The sequence below is a fragment of the Larus michahellis genome, chromosome 12 (genome assembly GCF_964199755.1).
Source record: "Larus michahellis chromosome 12, bLarMic1.1, whole genome shotgun sequence".
Classification (NCBI taxonomy): domain Eukaryota; kingdom Metazoa; phylum Chordata; class Aves; order Charadriiformes; family Laridae; genus Larus; species Larus michahellis.
The window spans coordinates 14,371,721-14,391,256 of NC_133907.1; the positions used below are offsets into that span (position 1 = coordinate 14,371,721).

Here is a 19,536-nt window from a genome sequence, read left to right on the forward strand (position 1 = left end):
CTTTCCTCACCAAAGCAGCAGGAGCTCAGAGCAGAGGCCTGCCCTGCCCTGAGGAGCTTTCTCTTACCTTGTTCAATGCATGCATTTAAAATATTATTAATTATGTTTTGAAGGCTACTTGCAGTGCATGCAGTTTACAGACTACTGCAAGCAGGTCATCAAAGTCGTATTTTGCAAATCATTACATTTAATAAGATTGGTCCGAGCAGGCAGAGCGACAGTGCTATCAACCCTGTAACAGGAACTGGAAGTACCAACGGAGCCAGGCACGATCACACGAGATGAACAACCACAGGCCAGGCAAAGCTGCCATGGGTTTGGCCAGTGTTCTGGGTTGAGCGACACAGGACTAATTTCTCTTCTAATGCCGGGGAAAACTCCACTTTTGGAAGACTCTAGTGTCTGAATTTGTGAAAATACTTACTTCATAGCCAGCTGGGCTCTGTGGGATGCAAGGTGTCGGTGTTTCCAAGCCTTGCCAGGTGCAGGGATGAGGAGGAGCGAGGCCTGGGCATTTGACCCAGGCTGCCAACAGGATTATTTCATACCATGAACGTCACTTTCTATATAAATTAGAAAGCTTGCTGCGTAGTTTCTCTCTCCCTTGATGTTGGCGGTCCAGAGAAACTCCTTGCCCCGGTACCAGAGCCCTGAGCCCTTCGCTTCCTCCCAAAGCTGTAGTGCTCGCAGTGTCCCACATCTGCAGTCCCCTGCAGGGGTGCACGGCTTCTGCTGGTGGAATAGGCTGAGTATAATTCTTGTATATCTTATATTCATATCGAGATTAATACCGGTTCTTTAGTATTATTGTTAATTATTTAGTCTTATCCTATTAAATCTATTTATATTTCAACCCTCGTGTTTCTTTGCTTTCCCCAGTGCCCCTTTCTGGGTGGGGGGGGGTCATCAGGTAGTAGAATAATTGTCTAAACGACAATAAATTGTTATGAGTTTTCTCAAACCGTAACAGGTAGACAGCCCGTATCCACAATACAGAGTAGAAATCGTCTTCTGGAGAGGCTTTCTCTAGTCATGTTTAATTACAACAATGAAACAGCCCTCCTTTTTTTTGTACAAAGACTGTTATGCTGTTTTATTTAAGCTGTGAACAAACGCAAAAATAGTTTAAAATACAGTGCTGGCAGAACAAGGATTTTCCTACAGTCAGAGGTATCAGATAAGCAACATTACTTTGTAGCACCACTGCCAATAAAAGGGTTAAAATTGGTTCTGTTTCACTTCAAACCAGGACAACCACGAACAGCCCCAACTCATTCAACATACCGTAAGAGAGAATAAATTGTCTTCATTTCTGATTCGCAGAATTTGAACACACTAAGTTCAGGTCTACAAAGCCAAGCCACCCGGACAGCAAGGATACATCCAGAATTTAAGAAGGTTTGAGTCCTAGCAGCCTTTTCACCTCTCCAAAAGACCCAAGTTGTTCAAGATGCCTTAAAGAAAAGTCTCTGCTTCTAGCAGAAAACATTCTAGATAAGTCAGTATTTCACCTACAAATCTCTCTCCCCTCTTGTATATTTTGTCAAAGAAGTATTAGTATGTTTTTCCTTAAATGAAAATATAACAGCAACTGACACACTGATTATTACCTTTTGTGCCTCGTGGACAGCACTGAGACAGTAAATCAGGATGAGCTAACATAATATACCAATTTATTCAGCAAAGCCAAATATTTGATGAAGCACAAACTGAAATTTAATCAAACAAGAACCACCTGGGAAATCCTGCCCTACGTACCAGCTATCTCCAAACAAACTCCTAAAATAGATATTTCTGCAAAAATACAGACAGACAAAACGTGCGGATCCAAGCAGGTATTGCACTAGGGTGGCACCGATCCGTGTGGAGCGTGGAAACACGCGTGTGCATGCACGTGCCCAGACACAAGTATTACAAGGCAGACATGGACGTATTGGTGCAAATCCAGCAGAGGGCCACAAAGATGGTTAAGGGACTGGAGCATGCGACATACAAGGAGAGGCCGGGAAAGCTCAGCCTCAGGAAGGCTCACAGGGATCTTATCGCTGTCTATAAATACTTGGTGGGAAGCAGTAAAGAAGATTGAGCCAGACTCCTCTCAGTGGTACTCAGTGAAAGGACATGAATTGAAACCCAAGAAATTCCATTTAGACATGAAAATAAAAGCTTTTTTACTGTGAAGGTAGTCAAAACACTGGAACAGGTTGCCCAGAGAGGCTATGGGTCTCCATCTTTAGATATACGCAAAACCCACCCGGACTCAGCCCTGAGCAACCAGCTGGAGATGGTGATCCTGTGCTGAGCAGCAGGTTGGACTACACCATTTCCAGAGGTCCCGTCTCACCTCAACCTTTCTACAAATTCAGTTCCAATATCAACGCCATTTAACGGCTGCATAGCTCTCTACAGAGCAAGAAGGTGGAAAGTACCCTCTTAAACCATTTTAAACTGGAGACGTCTTATTCACATAAAACACACATGATAAAGATAGGAGGAACAACTTGCTGATTTAGAGGGTGGCAGGGGGGTGCTGAGAAGGGAGGTTCAGAAGTCAGATTAAACACTTTGTTTACTCAGGAGGAAAAACCAACATCTTATCTGCATAGCATTGTGCTTCACCCACTCACGAGCTTGTTATTGGATGACAAAAATCAAGAAGAATGACCCGGGTCCATTATAAGTGCCCCCAGTCCCAGAAGAAATGCATTAAACTTTTTCTGTGCTACAACACAGACATAAATCAGTCACAAATGAAGGAGATAGTCTCACCTCAAAAAATCAATTCTTAACAACCTCTCAAATGAAAGAAAAAAAAACAAACCTCTTTCACTTCCCAGCATTTGTGTATCTGCTATCACACCGTCTTTCTTTTGAAAAATACTTGTCAGCCGTGTGAAAATCAATGTCTGCCCTGCCTCGACGCATCCGTCACCTGCCACAGAGCACCCTCTGAAAAGGCAAGTTCCAGAATCCACTGAGGATGGAGACATCCCCAGGCATCTACCCTGCAAAAGCCACGTGACTGTGCTCCACTGCTCATTCAGGCACTACTCCCATACACAAGGCTCCCTGAGGCTGTTTATAACACAAGCCTGACCAGCTGCAAGGAGGAGAGGAGCATGCCCTTGGGCCAGGGCATCGCTTCCGGGAATTTCCTTTTGCCTGAGGAAGCATAAAACTCATTCTAGGGGAGCAAGACATCCACGTCCTCCAGTAAACCTCTTCAATTTAAAGTCAAAAAGTTTTTGTTAAAGAGGCTGCACACAGTCCTTAACCCAGAGGAGCTCCCCAGAGGTAATTACAGCCACCTTCTGCCAACAACCCCAAGATAAACCATTATTTGCCTTGGTGTCTTGCACACAGGGCTCTACAATGAAAGCACAGTTTCATTTCTAACCCTGACCTCTGCAGCTATGAAAGGCAACAAGGGCAGAAGAGTTTAAGATACACTCTAAAATAAATTCTGGAAGACAGATTTTTTTTATTTTATTTTCCTTTACATACAGTGGTGGTACCACCAGTTCTCATTTCAACTCGTTAGTAGAGGGACTGGTATCTCTTCCTGCAAGGAAGAGCTGTGCATCACTCAGTGCTCGTAAGAAACTTGTGGAAGGTGGAAAAGCACAAGCAGCTGTACTGATTTCACGGGTGGCAGTCAAGATCATACCAAACCTTCCAGATAAAGTATCATTTGATAGTATTAGGAGTGAGAGGGGAGCCAGCCTGAAAAGCACACTGCACTCATATTGCCTTCTGTCAGGACACCTCGAAGTATTTCACAAGTGCTAATTAAGCTTCCCCAGACTCCTGTGAGATAGAAAAGGAACATATATGCCATTTACAATAGACTTGAGACATGGAAAAATGAACTTGCCCAGGGTTATAAAACAAGATGGGGACAGAGTAAGCTCAGAAGACCTGAGCCTCCAAATCCCAAATCCCTGATCTAAGGACTAGAAAAATATTCATCAATTCCCTGCCTGCGTGTCTCTCAATACAGAAATGCCTGCGAGTATAAGATGTATTATGAAGGGAGCGCGCTTCTCCCACAATTTGCATGATTTCAGTACAACATTCAATAGGCTGCTTTGTCATCAAGGAAAGATAAAGTTAGTGAAAAAGGGCAAGGTTTCATTTTCACCTGTGAGATGACAAAATGCAAGTACAGTAAATCAGAGCTCTCCTATTCTCCTGGAAGACCAGGAGCACAGAGAGTGCAGAGGGCTGCAATATACTGACTTCTAAAAGATTAATTAACAGTGAAGTATCATAAAGGACTGGGGGATGGGAGGCCCTTGATTCACGTTCATCTTAGAATGCATTTTTTAAAATCATTTCCCTTGTGTAATTATACATATATTACAGATAATGTTCTTGTACTCGATTCGCCCTGCTATAAAATGGCAATGTAAACATTTTCCTCCTCCTTAACATCTTTGGCATCAAAGTTATGATCTGAAGAGAGGCATCCTGAAGAATAGTATTCAATACAACAAGTAATTCTTCATCTGTATTTACTTTCTTTTTAAAGCATTAAAGCAGAAGGAAGAGAGAAGAAAGAGTCATGGTCAAGTCCTATATAAATATCAGCTTGAATATGTGATTCCCGCTCCCGTTACCTTCTGCTATTTCATTACTGTGTCCTATGGACACGTAACATCAATAAACTGCAGTTTAAGTTTCCACACTTCTGTTTTGTCCTGAGTTCCCATAGGAGAAAAGTGGTAAGTGCCATCTATTTCTGAACAATTAACTAAGTCTGACACAAGCAGATATCCTGAAAAATGACAGCCTTTCCTTCCTGCATGAATTAGATGCCAGCGGAAACTAAATCCATGGCAGTAAGAAGGAAATTTATTGATCCCACCATGCTTCTCCCAGCTTTTAGTGACCTGTCACAGGTTTCTTCCATGACCTCGAGGTCCTTGGTGCTCATTCCGGGCAGAAGATGCTTTGACACGCAGCAGCAGCGGGCAGGCCTGCGATGTGCCCGTGGCTGGTTGGGATGAGCTTCAGGATCAGCCTTGGGAAAACACAACCCAGGAGCTGATGGCAGCCCAGTGACACCAGAAGATCCCCTTTCGCTAGGGCTTCCCACCTTGTACCAACACAGCATGGCTTAAAGCCACCACAGCGTTGTCCTCCACCCATCGAACATGTACGATATTTATTTTTTTAGACAGAAAACTCTAAGAAAAATCCTCTTAGAAGGAGCTCTACTTAAACATTTTTATTCACTAAGTTTTTCTTACCTTCTTACTCTTCTTAGCAGAGAGCTGTTTCAGGGGAGAATTTAGAGAGAATTCTTAAATAAATCCACTCACCTTTATGGCCTTTGCATATTTATTAGACGTCCGCTGTGAGCACACAGCCACACACACCTGCTGTTACGCCACAATTAATTCCTAGAACATCACCTAACAACGCTGATGGGCATCACAGGAAACACATCGTACACGGGAGGAATGAATGGCCACTATATGTGGCTGGCAAAAGAAACGAGCCGAGTAAGGAAAATTAATTGGAAGCCTGAGGGCATAAAGAAAACGGAGAAAGTTTTGAAGAAACTTGTATTTGTTCTCTTTAGCACCAGAATAAGGTAAATACTGAGAAAAATAACAGAAGAATAGAATTGAAGTTAATTTTCAGAAGACACAAATTCCCTCAAGTTGACTGATAAATAACACAGTATTTTCTCACCTCCTTTTTTCTTTAATGAGATTCAAATAATCAATTATTCAATTTGGTTACAACAGCGCTGGTTTCCCCACCCAGCTCTCTGCTATTTCAGTTAAAGCGAACAGAGCACAGGATGATCTTAATTGCATACAGGATGCTGGTTTTGATCCAAACAAGAAATATGTGATGCTTCATGGTGCACTCGTAACAAACACGTTTATAAAAAAGTAATTCATTATAGTTCAACCGTCTGCTTTCAGGTCAAGTCTAAGCCACAAGACGATTCTGCGCAACCCTCGACGATCACCATAAAGAGGAGTTATTCACACAGCTCACTCTGCCTAAGTATCTAAAATTTTTGCCCTTATACCTACTTGATCAGTTCTGGGGTGATATTGGACAAAAAAAGAAGAGGCAGGGTACTACACAGTTGTGCAGACCTGCTCATAATCGCAACGTGGCAGACAAACCCCTCATCGGTACACTCATGCAGGCAAAAAGAAACGCCCCTAAATCACTGTCCAGCTCTCACTGGTGATGGGCTTCCCTATTACAAAGGGAGACTAAGAAAAAAGTAATGTTGTTAATAAAAATCAAGCTTTCTGAAGGGTATTAATTGTCATAGCAGAAGGCTGTCCACAAAACCCTGTATCAATTCTCTTGTAGATTTGACTTTAAAAAAAAAAAAAATAAATTACCTGATCGCATACTCTTCTCTGCCACAGGACCTTTTGTTGTTGCATGCAAGAGATGGATGGCACTTACTGAATGAGCAGCTATTCAATATTTTGTTTTATTCTTATTGTTAGCTCTCTGGCCCCATACATTATTTACTGCACACTATGCAAACTGATCTCCACAGACAGAATTATTAATTTCCTCTGGAATTTCTCTACAGCTATAGAATTTCTGTTCCTTCGCAAACATTCACAGATGCCCCCCACCTCCCAGCACTGCGTTCAACCCTTCCCATTTTAGGGACTCAAAGAGGGATGAAGGGAAGATGCTCACATTAACTCCACGTTCCCCATCTGAAGCACCCAGGGGTTTTTCCAGAGTCCTCAGGGAATCTGCATCAATCCCACGACACGTGGGAAGCACAGCAGCACTGCTTTCAGCTGCAGGCGGGACTTCTAAAGGCCTTTTGGATGTCACAACCAAGACCCCAGCTGAGGCCCCCGCCGGGTAGCAGCTCGTGCTCACCTGCCAAAGCTTCAACAACTCGCCCAGATTTTTTTGGGAACTTTGATGCAGAAATAGGACATCAAATGCTTAACACTCCTCCCCTCTCCAACTTGTACATTATGTACTTTTTTTAGCACCTACAAATCACCCCACTTATAGTTGGCGGGGTTTTTTGTTTAAATACTGCATTCCCTATTTGCTCCCAGGTTACATCAAGTCTGAACACAGATTGGGAGGGGAGAAGGAATTTGGAGGGGGACACAAAATGCAATCACGCAATCTTGACTTGGCTATAATACTGCTGATATTTAACTGATATGCAACAGATATTTAAAACCAGTGAATTAAAACCAGTTTATTTTAACTGTTTTTAATTAACTGTTAGTATGCCTTAACAACCTTACACTTATTACATGCTAAATACAGCATCCTCTTTTTTTCCTCAGTATACCTCCTCCTCCTTTCCCTCTTCAACAGCATCATAAGAAAGTTAGAAATTTAGAGAAAAAAAGCCCGCAGTGGATTATTCAATTTGTTTCCTCACAGAGTGCAGCACTTTTTTCCCCTCTACGGAAGACAGTCAATTATTTTGTCCTGCTAAATTAAAATGACTCGGCAACAGAGTTTCCACCATTTCCTTTGGGATACAAGTTTTACAGCCTCATGGGTCTGCAATAAGATTTCTCCTAATGCTTAAAGTAAATTATTCTCTTGTTTCAATCTCATTCTATTACGCTAGGTGCACATTAAATAATTCTCCCTTGTTCCCCTTCCTTTCCTCCGAGAGGTGCTCTCCCTTTCACAGCTCCATTTCAGTTACAGGTCCAGAAGCTAAACGTATTTAGGTCTTGTAAATCTTTGCTCAAGAAGTGGAGAAACTGCCACTTGTGGGTATTCTCAATGCTTTAATTTGTCACTCTCAGGAATAAATTGATGTTCAGGGCTAAGGGGAGTATGCCAGACAGAAAAAAAAAATCCCAGACATACTTTGTTTTTAATAAAAAACACAACTACATACACAGCAGGTGGCATATCTGCCTTTAGTGTACTTGCTTCTTTTCAAATTCATATTCAGTTCTATACAAATATGCCATCAATTGTCAGTCATCTCAAAATATCAGCATTAATCACTCCCAGATTTTTCCCATCCACTCAAAAATAACTGTGTATACATCTACTCTGGATCTATATTGCAATGCTTCCCAAGATAGGGGCTAAATTTCTGCCTGTGATTTGTAACTCTGACATTATTTCTCCAATTTACAGTTCTTTAAAATTTATCTTCACTAAGAAAGAAAACCTTGCAGAGGCACTACCTTCTAAATTTCCCCTGAACTTTAATGGAATTGTATCTGAAGTCTGAGGCTGATGAGCAATCTTTCTGCCATCCCCTACACTGTGTTAGGGGTAAATTGTTATATATGCTATATAATCCAAACACTCATTCTGTACTCTCTTCAGAAATTTGGAAAGCAGGATACGCTCCAAACCTGTACCGTGTATTGATAATGTTTCTGTTGCTGCCCGCACTCTCTGGGTCCCAAACTTCTGCAAGTCACCCTGAAGTCAGTAACCACTGGGAATTATACTAAGTCACACAAGGAAATTTAGTACTTCTTTCATTGAAACTCTCTCACGTTTATTTAGCATTCTGTTAGCAATAGAAGTTCATGACCATGGAGCTTTTTGGGAGGGTGGAAGGAAATAACACTTTTCTTTCTCGCCACAAGGGCTCTTTACATCAACAAGGGCATAGGAACCACTGGAAGGATGAGAAAGCCTCTTCTAAATTAAACAAGGGAGTGATTTAATATAGATAGCTGCTGAATGACCCTCAAGCACCACCAAGACTTTGTTCCAAAACATTTACTTCTCAGCCATTTTGAGAAATAATTTTGTATTACTGCTAGAAAAGCATCAAAGCACAAGAGTAACACCGATGTCCAATGCAGCTATACACCGTACGCTAATTCTTTACACTAAACACGTGCAGGAGTGTAAATAAGCACATTATAGAACATCAAAAACTTTGGCACATGGAAAAGCTTTATTACAAAAGATGCAGAGTTCAGAATTTACTTTAAAAGGGTTATTTTTGCTTGGTAGGTTCATTTAAGGACAATTAATTATACTTTCTTATTTTTGCAGGCTCTGGCCTTGGCAGTCTCCAGGGTTATCCCTGTGCCAACAGAGACAGCGTGTTTGTTTATTTCCAAGCTTTCCGCTTCTCTGATTATCGCTACCACGTGCTGATATTTGTTAGTACATACACCATCTCCCATTTTTCATCATAAAAATATATTTACTGTTTGTCTCGGCGACCCCATTGCTAACAAAAATAATTTATTCAGGAAGCCGGAACAGTGTTTTGACCAACATTTTCATAGTAGAAATCCCTTTTAGAAGTACACACATAAGACACCCTCCAAGATTCATTGAAACCTGTTATTTTGTACTAGATTATATGGAATATTTTTTTCCCCCCCATTCATGCTGAAATAATTGAATCTCAAGAACTGCAGAGGAACTGCTTGTTTTTGAACAGCTGTTTTCCTACAAATTGATTTTCAGATCACATTTGTGGAAACTTTTCAACTAGTCCTAGATTTAATGAAATCTTTTAGGTTTTTTTTTTCTCCCCAACAAAAATTAAATAGCGGCTCCAATTCAACTGGGCAGCGCCCGAACAGTCAGCAGCATCCCTGGCAATAACTATCTGCCTGTGTTTTTATGCAGGAGTAACATGAAATAACTGTCTGGCAAGCAAAGCGGCCATCGCTGCTTCTCTACCTGCCTTTTGCAGGCAGGACGGGAGCAGAACGCTGCAGGGCACTTCCGAGAGATCCATTTGCCCTAAAGGGAATGAGTCAGTGCTGGCAATGAAACAGCCAGAGCACAGAGAGCTGGAAGCCACCAATCTGAAAGTCAAATTTATCAGAAGGTCATGTCCTGTTTAGTCAGCGCCAATAACGCAATGAAAAGGTCTGAATCAAACCAACATTGAAGTTCAAAAAAAAAAATTTTTTTTGAAGGGAAGGAGCAAAGATGAGCAACAGGCTCATCAAAAGGCTTTAGCTTGCTGATGGACAGGATGACTTCTGGATATTTTATTTCGTTTGACTGCTGCGCAAAACTGCGCATCGCATCCGGGCTGCCGGGCACAGGCTGCAAACTGAGCCCAAGGATGCGCTGAGGTACCCAGGCACGGTCACTATCCCCATGAGCTGCGCTGGTACGGACAGGGATGGAGAGCAATGTATTTCAGAGGGCAAACATATCAAAGTCTTTGCCTTCTGCATACTTATTCCTTTCATTACTGAAATAAACAGCACGCAACTGTAGTGTGAACACAGGAAGAGATCTCTGAAATATCAGTTGAGCTGGAGAAACAACAGGGAAAATTGGTTCCATTGTGTTTTAGGCTCTTAAAATATTGGTGACTGGCAAATTTAACATATAAAGCTCATACTCTTTTCTAAGCAAACTTAGAAGGGCTTACTCATAAATTTAAACTATTTGTATCAGTTTGGTTTGTGAAGAGATACACTCAACCAGTTTGAGAAAGCGTCACAGTAAAATTAAGGATGGACAATGAACACCAGGCACTGCAGCCCATGTTTTGGCCTAAGGACCAAAATTTGCTGCAACGAGCTGTCTAGCTATAACTTTAGCTGACAGTTAATGTACAGGGAGGGAGATGACAGAGACGGTGGCAGCCACAGCCACCTCCCAAGTCCGCGAGCATCAGGAACAGCAGCCAATTTCTGAGCTTCATTTTATGTCTGCTTCCTCACCATTTCCATCCTGCCAGGCTCCCCTTACCTTTCTTATTTCTTTTCATAGTTGCTCCTTTCCCTCTTCCTACTGCTATAATCTCATTGCACTCGCTTCCCCATCATATTCTCCACGACCAACCCCCAACCAAACACGCCGGCATCCCATCAGCTCCCACCCTTGCTGCTTGGCTGCGACACTGCTCCCGTTTCTTCTATTTTTTCCTCTCCTGTACAACTGCAAGATGAAAACATTCTTCAGGGTGCAAAAATGAGTCATTTGTGCCTCTGAAGCGTTTAACGCAGTTGGCTCTTCAGATGTTTCAAAGTTACTATACAATAAAGCCATCACATTAGGTTTAATAAACAATCTGGAGGAAAAAAGGGACTTTCTATTAAAGATGCTCACTAGGAGAGATGACTTGATACCGTTACAAACTGACAATTGCTTCTCAAGTCCAGAATGAGAAGAAAGGCAGCAAGTTCTTCTGCTCAGCCAGCTTCCAAAGGCATCCAAGCTAAAAGCTAAATCAAGCAGGTCCCCCTGCTAGAACAGAAACGCAGGTACATACACCTCTTGCAAACAGGCGGCCTTGCATGGAAAATACTAGAAATAGCTGGTGAACACGTATATTGGTGCTTTTCAGTTCTTAGGAACAAAGAGAGAGAACAAAGTAGTAAAAATTCTTGACACCAACCCAGTGCAGCCAAGTGTGAAGTTATACACATAGCCTCTTGGTTTAGCTTTTTTGTTTTGTTTGGGTTTGGTTTTATGTTTGGGTTTTGTTGGGTTTGTTTTGGTTTTTGTTTTGGGTTTTGTTTTTTTTTTTAATATGTCTCTTTCAAGCCACACACCTCTGAACAAGTATAAAAACTTGAAATATTTCCCTGAGAAGCAACCAATTGTAGTGGAAATACATTCCACTTTAATAGAAATGGTTGTTGATGAAACTGTAGAGCATTGAATTCGCACCTAGAAACGCGGAATGAGATTTGGGCTGCCAGCACGTAAATGGGTGCACATTGACAGAAAATCCCTATTCTGGAGAAATGAACCATCAAGCGCAGCAGCTTCCCATCTTGCTGACAGAAGTGCTCTTCTGCTTATCCAGCAAATACTGCTGCAATTCCAATAAGTGTATTTCTAAAGGAAAAAGACCCTTATATACAGCAGTCAAATCGCTGTAATTCCTGTCTTCTTCCCTCACTTCGTCTTCACACCCTACTTCTACTAGGTGGTCACAGCCACACACGCCTTCTGCCAAGAAACACTTTTACCAACCTTCATTATCAACTAAACAAACCCACATGGCACCGATAACATTCTCAACTCTGTGCTTTTTCATTTAAAAAAAAAAAAACAACTGAAAGCACACTGCATGCAATTGCTCTATTTGCCTATTTAAGCCTTTTTTCCCCTATTTGCAATGCTTCTCCCTCCGTTATTGAGGAGCTGACCTTTGAGTCAATACTAAAGGAATGAAGATTCACACACCTGCAGGTTAAGGTCGTTCCAGTAACAGAGACAAATTCAGTAGTACTACAGTCAAAAGCACAACCTTCCAACAACGTCAGCCCCAGCACAGTGTGTAGCCCTACTTCTAACTCAAGCAGGTAATGATCTTTTCTTCAAATTCAAAGAGAGAAGGATTGATCCCCAACATAAAAATGGATAAGGCCTGGATTATTAAACTGTAATGCTCTTGATGATGTTGTTCTTTACAACATTGCAGAGAACAAGTGGTGAAACAGCCCTCCTTTGCCCAATGTACGGTTGTATAAGCAGCCAAGAGCTGCTTCCCAGTGATTTAACATAGTCACTATCCAGGAATGAAGCTGAGATTATGACAAGGATGTATATAAAAATACATGGTAAACTGTTTTCTCTGTTATGTTGGATCTGAAGACAGTTCAGCTAACAAAACATGAGATATGGGATACTTTAAGCATTGCAAGTACAAAGGAAAGAGCACAGCTGAATAAGAGGTTTGCATAACCATAGGCTGCTCAGGCTGCAGCACTGATCTGTGCCCACACAACATCATCAGCTGTCAAACCCCACAGCCTTTCTGCGAGATCAACTCAAAAATATCAAGGAACAAGAGCCAGGTCCCATCCTCTCAAAATTCACAAGCAGCTCAATCATTCTTTAACCATATGAGCTGCACCACTTCAAGCCATGGCAGAATTCATCCCATTGGCTTCAATTCCCAAGCCCTCAAGTCCCAGGGAGATCTATCTGGGGGGGGGGGGGGGGAAGGAATCAAGCAGCTGACCTTGGATTGATTTACGAGCACAAGTTAAAAGAAAACAAGAAAACCAGAGGAGACCAAGCACTATATAGGTTTACTCTTCCTGGGGTTTCTTGTCCTATTTACCAGGCCTTGTTCACAGGTGGATATGCTTCTACTCCCCAGAGTTACATCAGCTTTAACTGTGGCCATTAAACAACAGTTAGAGTCTTCTTTCTCCAGAAGTCCTTGTTTTCTTTAACTGACTTATCAGCATTTTCTTCTAGAGCATGCAATGCCCTGTCATCCAGCTTGCAAAGTACCCGACATCTCTGAACCATGGTATGATAGATGGGATGTATTTATCGGATATTAAAAAAACAAGTGGATCTGATTAAATGATGTATAGTCTGATTAAGACGTAGTAATTGTCTCTTCCACCATGAAGAGATACGATCTTTAGAGCTTGCAATAATGAACACTAGAAGCAATTGCTTGTTATGCAACAAGCGTACAGAAAGACGGGGCCAGGTTGTAAGATGTCCTTTACCGATGCCATCAACACCATTCACCACCTTTGCTCATCTGCTTTGGGGCACAAAAGGTTGCTCTTTTCCTTCATAACTGCCTGGAAAGAGCAAGTGGCATTCAAAAAGTAAGTAGCAACACAGGGTCAAGGCGGCAAACAGTCAAGAGACAGGTAAGAATTTCCCCCCAAAAGCAAATGGCATCTAAATGAAATGATATCCGAGCAGCACTAGCCAGGACAAACAGGGAGCACACCATCAGAAGAAAAAATAGAGAACTCGGAAACATGAATAGTATCAGGAAAAAAAAAGAAAAAAAGAGAGAGAGACTCTTGGCCAAATACACTGGCTTAAATGAGCTAATTAACACTGCTCCATAAAGTGTTCAGAATTACCATAAAAGCCAAATGCACTGTATTCTTCTCAAGAATGACACCACAGAGCCAAACAATGTCAACCCACAAGCTGTTCTTTGTGGAAGTGGAGCCCTCTGGTAGCGAGGCAACAGGAGGTTTCTAGCATCGCAGCGGGCAATCTGGACTACAACTTGGGTCAGTTTATAACAGCGAAGGACCTCTATATGCTGCTCCTCTTTAAGTTCTCTGCAAGGAAGACCTCCCGCTATGAAGGAACCTACATGCACCTTTGAGAAGCTTCTTTACATATTTTCTCTAGGCATTACAAGACACCAAGGAAACAGACTGAAGCAGTTTCCATAAAAAATTAAGACATCTCTCTCTAAAGGACATATGCTCTATATAGCAATACACACACGCACTCCTGCTGCTCATCACCCAAACATCACAAGAGTTTTTATGAATGTTAACTAGGCTTCAGCATTTCTATGGCAAAACAGATAAGTATTATGGCTTTTATTGATCACATTAGTGAGCAAACCCATATGATACCTCAATCAGATTTTGGCAGGGGGATTTCAGATGGCATCTGCCCTTTTTTCCCTTTTCTAATATTAAGGCCACGTTAAGTCAGTCTCAGATTTGCTCATTGCCAAAATATTTAAGCTCCGATGCTAACATTGCACGCCTCTCTATTCTACATTCAGCACTTTCCATTCAAGCAAAGAACAATACCTGCCAATATGCACTCGTTTACCTCATTTATAAAATTATAATGAAAATTACCAGAGGCATAAAACAACTATTATGACAAATAACGAGCTTAAAGAAAAACCCCATACACATACAGAGAGCGAATCAGTGAGACACTGATCCTTCTATACAGAACGTTATTCAAAAGAGGGATTGTCAGTGCAATGCTGAACAGATCAATTTATTTCCTTTTCTTCTCTCCACTTAACTGGATTTTATATTCAAAAGTAATTGTTCCTGTAAGAAACAACCCTTGCCCATATCTTTTGAGGTTCACAAAGCCTCAGACCTACATCTTTACCACTATACGGGTTTCCATGGTAACAGATGATGGTGCCTTCTAAAAAAAATACTGTAATATTCTACAGTAAGTGTCCCAAATCGTTCCCATAATATTAATGAAAGCTAGAGCACACGGGCCTACACATCGAGCATAACAGACTAAAAAAGTACAATTAGACAAGGGCAGAGCTGAGGGGCTTTCAGAAGGGCGGGTGGTGAAGAAGGGCTCTGCATTTGTAAGAGAGAAGGATTATCAGATTCACAAGCGCCTTTATCCACACACTGACCTTTCCCTGCCACTGTCGGAATAGGAAGTTTCACAACATCACCTTTGTAATATCAATTGCTTATGTATTAGAAAACAAATCAAGCCAGCCAGGAATGAGAAATAAAGTTGAATTGTCGTGCTAACAGCTCCCCAGAGGGAGGGAAAAGTGATTATTGAGTTAAACGGCTGCATTGTTAACAATTGCCACACAGAGTGGCTTGCTCAGAAAGATCCATTTTTCATTGCCAATTTACTGACAGCAAGATCTGTGACTAAATGAGCTCCTAGTAAATGAATTAATCTTCCCCCAAAAAATTCCTTGCAGTTTGCTCCCCTTTCATTATTCCCCCTTCCCCGGACAAACGGTGGGTAATGAACTATCAGCTGCCCTAACTTTCTAACATGGGAGCAGTCTTTGAGAGCAAACAGCTACACGTCCAAAGATTCAGAGGCTCTGCCACAGCGAAACAAGGAGCAGGATAATGAAAAATTCAAGCAAACATTGACCCGTGTGGTTCTTCTGATGGCAAAGTAATCTGGTGTTCGGGTGAACAGAACCAATGTAAACCCACTGTCCTACTTTCCCCCTGAATGCTTTTTCACAGCTACAAATGACTTTAATCTCTCTATTCTCCGCTCTGTCGTGCTAAAAATGGACGCAAAACAGACCGTAGCAAAGCGCACAGCAACTGCAAGAATGCTCCACGTATTTGGTGGGAGAAAAACTGCACGTGTGCTTCAAGGAAAACTTCCCCATAAGCAAAGTTCCTTAATTTCTTAAATCCTGAAAGAATCAACAATTACTAGAATTACAGTAAGATATATAATACTAGAAATAACTGGTGTTACTTCTCTCTCTTCTATGGGAAAGTAGAGAAGTTAAATTAGCAGCCGACCCTAAAGCTAACAAGAAGTTTAGAACCTCAAAAGCATACCTTCAGTTGTAAATAAACACAGAGACTGGAGGCAACTGAGGCTAATTGTCAGGGAGAAGAGTTATAAATAGAGCAATGCAGAAATTACATAGAGAAAGAAATGTTAACCAGCTCCCTCAATATGAAACTAGGTATTTCCAGGAAGAAGCCATCAGCATTCTGACGTCGCTTTGGACTATTTCTAATTTTATATGTTGTGGATAATACGAAGAAGCAGCAGCAGCTGTGCAACTCGGGTAGGAACTTCATACCATTTTGTCTTGACTTTGGGCTTTCCTACTTCTTAGCCCAGCTACCATATAAGAAAATAAATCAAAAAACACAGGCAAGCCTCTTGTACTGTGATTTCTCGGGATGTTTAACAAAAGGCTGCTGAATAAATGCATTAGGCTTTAAAAAATAATTCAATCAGAAAGAGACAAGAGGTATTTGCATCCTAATAGTTATGGAGACAGCACCACCTGATGGAAGATGGGAAAATGCACCGACGGCATTAACTGGAGCCTCTCCAAACTTCACTGAAATGTTAGAGACAAAGTGCATCCGACAAACTTCGCTTTTTACCACAAAAATATCAGCTATATGAACAGAGTCCAGACCACTACGCTTCATGCCAGATATATAGTCTAAGAGGAGAAAACTTTCTTTTGACTTCATTAATAGAAGCAGCTCAAAAAACATTATTTATTCAAAGAAGCTTCCCTTATTTAAAGTGGTAAGGAGTGCACCAAAATAGGAGGTGGAAGGTGACAAGTAGCGATTAGGAAGCCTCATGGTCACTGATGACTAAAAAAATATTTCATGGCTTTCTGAAAATAACGAAGACGTCTGACTAATCCCCAAACTTGCATGTGCTTAGCTCACATAGCTTATATTACACTGCTATTTCCCTCAAACTCGAAGTGTTTTCTGCCCCCTTAAAAGTTCACCATTTTCACAGAAAACTCTTTTTTTCCTAAGCATCTGGCTAAATGATTCATCAAAAGCCGAGGATCTAATCTCAATTGATATGACAAGTGTCGAGAACACGAAAACACAGTTGGAAGAGAGAGAAAAAGAGAAAAAAAATAAAATAGCTCCACGTATTGCTTACTCAACGAAGCAGCTATTTAACTAGGTTAGATTTCCCAGCCTTACTAATAAATCTGCGGATCTGTGCAGTTGCCTAGCAATGTAAACAAGATCCCATGGTGGTGGGATGAGTACACCATCTCCTTCCCCGAGATGACCAGGGGTTTCCTGCACCCACCCGGCCCTTCACACCCCAAACTTTCTTCTGAGCCATATACTGCACTGAGGAGCTCAGTTAAAGGTTACATATATAGTGCTCTGGCTGCAGGCTCAGCATCCCCTGCACTCTGCACTATTGCTGGTTTAAAGCTGCGAGACCAAGTCATTTGAGCTCTCGGTCTTAACTGAGACAAATCTGCCACTGTTTGAGAGGAACTAAACTTGGGCACATCAGAGGTATGAAACCACACCTCAAGCACTAAGATTTATCCCTAAACTAAGCAATGTTGCACGCAGAATTTTTACAGATAGGTGGAAAAAAATATATAAAAAAACCCCCCCAACTTAGCTAGATATATGAAGTCAGGAGAGAAGAAAAAGTTATAACTGTTTATCTTTTAATATAAAGAAAAACTGCAGTGAGAAAATTAATGCCGTATGAAAAGATCCAAGGGAAAAACCAAACCACAACATATCTTTGGTTTACCTACAATATAGCACAAAAGGAGAGAACGAGCTCTACGAGCACCTGTCATCTTCAAGTAATTCAAAGTACGCCTAAAGGAACTTGTAGTAGTAGGAAAATAGCTGGCTACTATTAATGTACACATGCCAGGGAGCAAACTATTCCTTAACATCAGAGAAAGTGACAACTGGGAAGGAGCCAGTCCATGTAGCTGAGGCTCCCCCCCCCCCCCGGAAAGTTACTTGAGCTGTGGGATGTGAAGGGGGTGAGAAAAGCTGCTCCAACTTCTGCGAGCAGCCCCTGAGCCCTTCGCCCGGCAGAGGAAAGGCAGCGGCATCCTCAGAACCCAACTCCTTGCCTTGCGCTCGGAGAGACTGTTGACTACAGAACGGACTCAGATGTCGTGAATCCAAGAATAAAGGCGATGCTTCCATCCCACCCACCCCCCCCCCCAACTTTTCCAGGAGCGAGCCCCCCCAGTCCGAAATGCCGATACTGCCCCGTTAGCCCCAGCAGAGTCCCCGGCAAAACCTCCCGCAGCCCCCGAGCGCTGCCGGGGCTCCACGCCTCGCCGGGAAAACCGACTTTTAATAAAGACCGTTCCTTCCCCCGCCGCCTTCCCAGGGACGTCTCCATCCCTGCCCGCTCCGGGGCTGGCACAGGGAGCTCCCCGCGAGGCCGAGGGGCCGGAGGAAGGGACGGAGCCAAGAGTTCAGGCTGCCGGGGCGAACCGGGAGGTGGGATGCCCCGGGGGAGCCGGGCAGGGAAGGATGCGGCGGGGGAGCGGGCGACACTCACCTGCGAAGACCTGTCCCTCCGCCTTGGGCAAGAGCTGCAGGAGAAAGACGATCGCGGCGACGCCGGTCATCCTTCCCCGGAGTTCACCTGCCCTCCCAGCTGCCGCCGTGCCGCTGCCTCCCCGCCGATATCCCCCGCATTGGCCGCCCGGGCGCGGCGGCGGCCCCGGCAGCCGGAGCCGCGGTGCTGGGCTCGGCGGAGCCGCCGGAGTGGCGGCGGGAGGCGCGGGGAGCGGGCGGGAGGCGGGCGGGAGGCTCCCCCCGAGCCCAGCGCCGGCCGCGCCCGCGCAGAGCCGGCCCCGCTGCCCCGCCGCGGCGGGGGGCAGCACCCCCGTCCCCCCTCCCACGGGTTCCTCGGGGCTGGGTTGTGGGCTGGGTTGGGGCTGGTTTTCTCCCCCCGCCCCCCTCCTATTCAAACCCAGCTGCACACACAAAAATCTCCTCTCGGCAGCGGCTGAAGTGCAGCATCTCGCCAGCAAATCGCTGTTTCCTGCTCCTGCCCTGTTTCCAGCGGGGATGGAGAGTAAATGCAAGGAACTGCGTTAAGCGGAGCGGCGCGGGGTTGGGAAGGGAAGAGAAGAGAAGAAGCGACCCTCTGGCAGAGCCAGGCGGGTGAGAAACTGCAGGTTTCAGAGCGTCCTTTGTTAGAGCGGCTGTTAGGAGCAGCTCACCGGCGTTTGCAGCTGAAAATAGTAATTTTCATGATTATTCACTTTACTTTCGAGAGAGTTAACTGCTAAATACCTAATCACGCCGTGTGCTGCTGCACTCCTAGGCTTTCTACACGGGCAGAGACACAATCTTGAGCAGCATTCTAAAAATTGCTTTCCACTGGCAACTTCTTTACAAAAGAAAAAAAAAAGCATGTCACTCATAAGAAAAAAAAAAAAGAGCACAATATAGGAGACATATCCATATTGATCAACCATCTAAGCTCGAATTTGCGTAGGAAAAGGAAAGGGGTGACCACCAGGATAAAGCACCTGTTTGATCATCAACACAACGGGGGGTTGTTTTAGACAGTAACTCAACTTGCAAAAGAAATTCCAGCGGT

General features: G+C 43.2%; 1 protein-coding gene across 27 annotated transcripts in view; it reads right to left on the reverse strand.

Moving 5' to 3' along the window:
* The window catches only part of PTPRT (protein tyrosine phosphatase receptor type T), a 461,815-nt gene extending 443,003 nt beyond the window's left edge, over window positions 1-18,812 (reverse strand). For 26 of the 27 annotated variants that reach the window (XM_074605565.1, XM_074605563.1, XM_074605562.1 and 23 more), the window contains exon 1: window positions 18,484-18,703. In XM_074605565.1, the coding sequence (XP_074461666.1) occupies window positions 18,484-18,553 (70 nt within the window). In that variant the 5' untranslated portion in view covers window positions 18,554-18,703. Of the gene's footprint in view, window positions 1-18,483 lie in introns of all 27 variants that reach the window. The other variant, XM_074605564.1, reaches the window with a different exon arrangement.
* Window positions 18,813-19,536: the final 724 nt, after the last annotated feature.